The following is a 6,873-nucleotide window of genomic DNA, read 5'->3' as shown; positions in this document are numbered from 1 at the left end:
CATGTGTCAGTTCCCAGGTCTTATGTTGATTGTCAGCAATAGCTAGTCTATCCAATCATGATGTTTTGTGGTAAAAAATTGTTGTTTTGATATTGATAGTAGACAGCTGACAACAATACAGTATTAAATCAAATATTGATTACTGATACTTGAAAAAAATTGTCTTTTTGACTCAAAAAGTATAAGAAGTGTTAAGTAAACAATCACACAAAAACAACCTGGTCTGTTTTACTGATAGTTTTCTTTTCTTGAACTTTTTTTCAAATTGACACTCAGCTACTGATTTTTCAATACGGTGAATCAAGAATGACTATCAGACTATAGTGTAAAATAATTGGCATAAAGCACATTGTAGTTGCCGCAATCGTATCATGCTCTTACGTTACCACCAAAGAATTTATTTTACTTATTTTCAAACTACGAGTGCATTTCAAACAATAGAAAAGACAGGCATACATACAAAGAAGTGCTATTGTCTATATAAAAAAATAATATTAAAAAGCTAAATCTACATTATATTTGACGCATGAAAAAACAGATAGTATGAGTGACTAATAATAGTGCTCAGTGTAAGACAGAAGGACATACATGACTTGAATAAGAACTATTGAAAACTAAAATCTCATTACAATAAAAATCATCAGGAAAGTCTTAATCATACAGATTTTCTTAGGTGAAAAATTTGATGAGCTGTGAGATATATCATGCTTTTGTGAGCTATTTAGGGGAGTGCTTGGTTTTTAACAATTCTGATTAAGTGGTCGGCCAAGAAAAGATTAAGTAGGTCATCAGTGCATTGAAAAAGGACTAACCCCAAAATGAAGGTAAAACCTAAGCCCAACTACACAAATATATATGATTTTGGGCTGGATTAGTGTATGATAACGGCCTTTGACTTATGACTCCAACAATAGTTTAAATCCCATTTTTATGCAATCTTTTGCGATTATTAACACTCTTGCCCGAAAGTGTAGCATTCCTTACAATTCAAGATAAAGAAGTTATTTTAACGTGTATTGCTACTGTTAAAGCAATGAGTCCTTTAAACGGCAATAGTGGCATGATGCCACAAATCTTCTTCGATTTCTCCGACCTCTGTCCATTGATCAAAGCTTGCGTTATAGCATTCAATTGTATTCACAGCTATCCCGTTCTTGTCCAAGCTAAACATTGAACATATTGGCAAAAGTTGTGTTTCTGACAAGAACAGCATATGGTAACTTAACTGTATCGTATAAAACTTAAAATAAAAAATGGAATAATAATTTCAAAAGTTTCTGAGTCACGTTTGTGTGAATTTAGAATTGATAGCAGAGAGAGAGTTTAGTTTGGTTTGGTTTTGAATCTTTATCCTTGGACTGACAAAGCCTTGATTAGTTATTCCTGGTAGTTTCGCATACTTGTGGAGGCTTTTAACGCAGGGCGGTTACCGAGAATGGCAGAGTGAAGTTTTCCGATTGTTGAAGTGTTGTTGCCGGGATATTATTCCATTCACTAGGTGCCGCTGAATAGAAAGCAGTCCTGAAATGCGTTGCTCATGTGCACGAAAGTCGAACCAGCGCCGCTTGATCCTGAGCCGGGAGTGTAACCACTGAGCTAACAAGGAAGAGCGTTGCATTGGCAATCTACAGCAAACATACAGTATACTAAACAAATCTTAGTTTGCAGTAAAAAATCCAAATTGCAGTTTTTCGGAAAATGTTTTTCACCGAAGAGGAAATTTTATAGTACCTACAAATTTTTGAAACTATTTATTTAAAAATCGAAATACTGTATTACCAATAGGCAAGCTTGAAGCGGTAATCTTTTTAACCGCAATACCCACAGTCATGTTAATTTGTTTTCAAATTTTTCTGTTTTATTTTGACTCACCCTCCGCTTACATAAATCCTTCCTTGTAAGACGCAAGCGGAGCATGCGGCTCGTCCAGTCCTCAGGCTGCCGACGTTTCTCCACGAGTTATTTGTGACGTCATAAACTTCCACACTGCTCAAGATTGTTTCATTCTCCTTGGCCGGTTGGCCACCTTGCAAGTAAACAAAAGTCAATCAATCTTGATGTCTTCATGACTTCCGAAACATTAATCAAGAGCTGATCTCACTCGGTGCGATTCAAGCAAGTTTTATTTGCAGGATACGCACTGTTTTCTAAAGTGCAATTAAGCGATATAGGCTAACATCATGCTAACGCAGAACTTTAGCCATATCAGAAAAACAGGCATAACTCAACAACAACGCTACATTTAACATTATAAAAACATAAAATAATAAGCTAACGTTTTCGGCTAGTCATACAACCCTTTTCAAGCTTATAAGAAAAATATTTTTTAAAACAAATACCAAAGAGTCATACACTATCTCAGCAAGAATATGGTCAAATCTAAACATTTGAGAAAGTTGCTTAACTAGCTCACACAAAATCATAACAGAAAAATTATGCAACACAACGGGTCAAGTATTTGAGAGGTAAAATTAATTAACTGTTCAGTAAAGGACTCAAGCAGATTACGCAAGATGGACAGAAGCACAGCACGAGATAGTGGCACAAACAAAGCAAAAATACGAGAAGCACAAGACGTGACAAATCAATCAAAAACAGTTAAAAAATAGAAAGCTCCGCCAGCAAATAATTTCCTGTTGATCGCTGGGTTGAAAGATTTGATGATTATCAAATGATCATCAAAATGATCATCAAAATGATAATCAGTTTGACAAGCGCCCAGCTTTGTGAACAAAGAAACGTCTTGACCAAGCATCTTTTGGTTCATCTTTCAAGGTGTATGCTTAAGCAGCGTACTTTTCAGTGCAGCTCACCATTTAGCGGCATCTAGTGTATGAATTAATTTGCAAACACTTCAACACCAAGCCGAAGGTTTGCTGGCAATTTCGGTAACTGGGCTTGCGCTGGCTCTAAGCCTCTAGTCTAGAAGTAGGCCACAGTATGCAAAAATGCGAAGCTTAGCTTCCATGGAAGCTTTTCGAATCCGGGATAACCATTAACCAACCCAAAATCAATAAATCAATATTTATTGGGCTGCTTTATCATCGCCATAGCAGCGAAATAAGGCATGTATTAACGCATTAACCTATACAAAAAAAGCGTAATTTTGTAATAATGTACCGATGGCGTAGATGAAGTCATTGAGGACAACCGCCACCAGCCACCGACGTGGGGTCTGCATTGAAGCCACTAAGCTCCACTGTTTGGTGTGGACATCAAATCGTTCAGCAGACTTGAGATGCTTGCCATTTCCAAACCCGCCAATCGAGTACAGATAACCTAAACATAGCACTTATAAATCGTTCAGTTGTTTAGTGTTTGGTATTCTTTATAGGTTTGTACGTAGAATTTTTTTTTGTTTTTACCTTTTCATCGGACCACTGCTATGTTGGGCGTGAATTATGTTTTGCCGAGATAGATAGAAATAAAAACAAATTGAACAAAACAATCTCAAATATTCAATATATTTGTTTTTAGTCACCATGATCACTGCAGAATATTTTTAAGACTTTGTAAAAAGACAAAAGAGCTTATGCAAAAACTTATGTGAGTCTTGGAAAGGTTCCCAAGGGATATTTCATTTGACCATTTATCGTAAGCCTTCTTTGTAGCCTGCTCAGATGAAGATTTTAATAAGTTAATAAGTTACGTGTGTCATAAAGAGGTAGCTCAAAGCATCAAAGCAATAATTTTAGAATTATTTAAGTAAAAATGTTAAGGTCTTTAGTCCTTGAGGGTTTTCATGAGGATACGATTGACCTTTTACGATAAGTCTCCTATGTAGTTTAGCTAGATGCAATTTTGGCAAGTCAATCATTTAAAAGTTTTTCAAGTTAAAAAATGCTAAGGACTTTTATTATTCACAAGAAACTTTCTAAGAAACAAGAGTTGATGTGGGCAGCAGAATCACCTTTGCAAGATACAAGAGCACTTCCGCTGCGTGGTGCGTTCATGGATGCTATATTTTTCCATCGGTTAGAAGATGCAGTAAAGAATTCTCCGCTTGATAATTTCGATCCTATCTCGTCTGTTCCGCCAACCACAAACAAAGCGTCTACAAATTCAATAATAGATTGTTCATGACAAATTACAGAAGAGGACATGGATTGTTTAAGTTCTGTTGTCGTCGTGTGAGCCTTTGGGGACCCAGGGTCTATCCTTTTACCACCCCAGCTTCACGATGTATCTGGACTACATGGAAAGGACGGATGCCAGAAAGCAGCCGGTGTGTGATTTTATCATCCAAGACAAGACACGCAGACCTTTCACTTCTATCAGGCGGCTTGGAGTTGATGCTATCGTTGATGAATTTAAGTTCGCTGTGCAGTTGTATTTGAAAACATTTTACTGGTTTAATGGATGCTTCCTTATGAATGTCAGAGTTCAAACCATGGTAGCGTAATGATATTAAAGCTTTATAAATATATAACAAAGGTTGTGAAAGACATTTATTTACCATTTAGAACTGCGGCTCCCATAACGTAGCGTTTCTTGTTCATCGATGCTACTTTTTCCCACTTTTTTACGTCACTGGTGAGCGACATTCGATATACTAGGTTAGATGAAGCCTCATTCTTCAAAGGAATGGTTTGGCCCCCAATGCAATACACGTAGCCATCTAGCACCGCGACGCACAGTGATGACTGACCAACAGGAATATTCTAGAATTATGTAATCACAGTTTTATGTTACTTTTTGTAATTGGTATTAGTTGACCGTAGAATAATTGCAGTATGTAAATCAGTTACCATAAAATAAAACTGTAAACTGTAGAACAAGAGTTTAACAAAAGTTGTTAAAATTTCATATTGTACTGAGGCATTCATTGCCAACAGTCAAACGGTAAGAAAGCTTGCAAAGAAGGCATATCAGTTGGACACCTATAGAAAGCAAGAGTCTGTATCTCTGGCTAGACACCTCATGCTATAAGGTATGAGGTGTCTACACAAATATTGTGCCGTCCAATCCACTCAATTTAAATCTTTAACTAAAAAAGGACAAAAAAACAATCGAAGATATTTCTTTGTATTATATTTCATACAAAACTTGTGCAGACACATGCAGCTTTTTACAACCTACTTACTGGATATTCCTTTCTTTCATCACCTTTTAGATGAAAGATTTCAAAAACTTGAGTTTGTGTTTTGTGGCCGCCCAGGCTCACAACACAGGTTCTGCAATCTGTAAAGTTCGAGTGTATGTCACTTTCTACGATCAAGCATAAAGCCGGAATGAAATAAAAAATTTCCACCTGATTAATCGTCACCTTAATCGGTAAAAAAAAACTTGCTTATTATTCCTCTTACGGACCTTCACTCATCAAACAAATGAAATATTCAGCTCATAATGTTAGTGCCATCTGTTTACGAATTTTCAACGTCAAATGAGACTCATCACCGTTTCTTCGTTCGGTTTACAAACGACAAGCTAAACCAAATTTCCCTACTTTTACTTTTGTTTCTATTCCAAAAATTTGAAAATTCATTGAAAAATAAATTGTCTGGGCAAAATTGGATCATAAAACTGTAGGCTACAGTATTTGTATCGCGTAGATAAGGAATAAACATATAACTATACAGTACATAGTATAATACATATGAAGTACCTCTACTTCGTTTCTGCTTTTCCAATTGAATTACAGCGTCGTGAAGTCTCTTCAAGCTGGGTAAATGTCCTCGAACGAGTGGCTAAAAGTAATATTGTTATAAAAGTTTAAAGAATGAGCAACATCTTTGATATAATTTACTTATTGGTAACAATTTATAAAACAAATTTAAAAAGTTTCTTTGCTTCAATTATGGATGGAACACTTGTCAAGCTTCTTAGTTTACCGGAATTCTGCATTACATGTGCAACAGTAACTCTTCTACTCACCTCGTTGGAAACAATATCTTCTAAAAATTCCACAGGCAGTAGTAAAAGGTTGACTTTTAGGAATAAGTCAGGAAATTCCTTCCGTCTCTCCTCTATACTGTGATTTACCCATAGAATCACAGCATTGTATATTCCTGTCTCGCCAACCTGGAAATATTGCACTTCAAACAACTACATTTTGCTCTACAAGCATTCAAATATATAACACCAAGCAACTAGTCAAAATAAAGTTTTGTTGTTAACTTAATCATGCCCTGTTATTATGGCGCAGAGGAATAAACCGCAAAATATTTGATCTTCATCAACGTAAACGAGATGCATGGATATGGACTAAGTAAATAAAGTTTTTCCGGCGTAGTTTGTCACACTACTTTTCCTTGCGATAATCTGTTGAAAGCACTGCTGGCTATATCCAGTCCAAGGAATGCTTGGCACTGCCAGTTCAATCAGTTCGATATTTGTACCCTGGAGAAAGCATAGGCCTACATTGATTTTTGGTTTCCTTCTTTTTGCTTTGAAAGTCGATTATTGTCTCAATATACAACATACAAAATTTCATAGATGTCCCCAAGCTTTGTTAATTCCGTGTGATTAAAAAAAAACGTTTTATTCACGTGCAAATGAAATTCAATAAGCCTTGGTGGACGCCTTTTTTGCTTAGCTCGAATAATTACAAGGGTTATGACTCCATGGCAATTATGACTCCGTACGAATACTTTCTTTTGTAAAAAAAAGTATCGGTGTTTGCTTGCTGCGTGATAAGGTGGTGAGGGATTAAATGTCTTTGCATTAAAAACAGAACCATAGTTGCCTCTTTGTCTAGAAGTTGACGTGTTTGCTTTGCTGCCTACAGTTTGACACTTACCTCTTTTTTATCTTGCTTAGATAAGCATTCCCTCATTTTGGAAATCGACAAGCTTTTGAAATCCTCTGTGCATATGACGTCATGAAAGTTATCTGCAATGAACTTGCTGGACTTCATAATCAAGCTTTCATATC

General features: G+C 36.2%; 1 protein-coding gene across 1 annotated transcript; it reads right to left on the bottom strand.

Annotated features, from left to right (window-relative positions):
- Window positions 1-273: 273 nt before the first annotated feature.
- LOC145779745 (kelch-like protein 25) lies at window positions 274-6,873 on the bottom strand. The gene is made up of 9 exons (XM_082591387.1): window positions 6,740-6,873; window positions 5,875-6,021; window positions 5,606-5,687; window positions 5,084-5,181; window positions 4,457-4,661; window positions 3,911-4,054; window positions 3,121-3,279; window positions 1,873-2,026; window positions 274-1,163 (listed from the first exon to the last, which is right to left on the bottom strand). Exons 1-9 carry the CDS (start codon window positions 6,854-6,856, stop codon window positions 1,043-1,045), a joined length of 1,227 nt encoding a protein of 408 aa, XP_082447513.1. The 5' UTR covers window positions 6,857-6,873; the 3' UTR covers window positions 274-1,042.

The sequence above is a fragment of the Aplidium turbinatum genome, chromosome 1 (assembly GCF_918807975.1).
Source record: "Aplidium turbinatum chromosome 1, kaAplTurb1.1, whole genome shotgun sequence".
Lineage (NCBI taxonomy): Eukaryota > Metazoa > Chordata > Ascidiacea > Aplousobranchia > Polyclinidae > Aplidium > Aplidium turbinatum.
Note: the sequence above shows the minus strand (reverse complement) of the source record. Positions and strands in the feature narration are given on the sequence as shown.

Coding starts and splice junctions, on each gene's coding strand:
- LOC145779745 (XM_082591387.1), bottom strand. CDS start 6,856: ATGAAGTCCAGCAAGTTCATTGCAGATAACTTTCATGACGTCATATGC. Junction 5,688..5,874: donor AAGATATTGTTTCCAACGAG/GTGAGTAGAAGA, acceptor TATTACTTTTAG/CCACTCGTTCGAGGACATTT. Junction 1,164..1,872: donor AGGATTTATGTAAGCGGAGG/GTGAGTCAAAAT, acceptor TTCAATGTTTAG/CTTGGACAAGAACGGGATAG.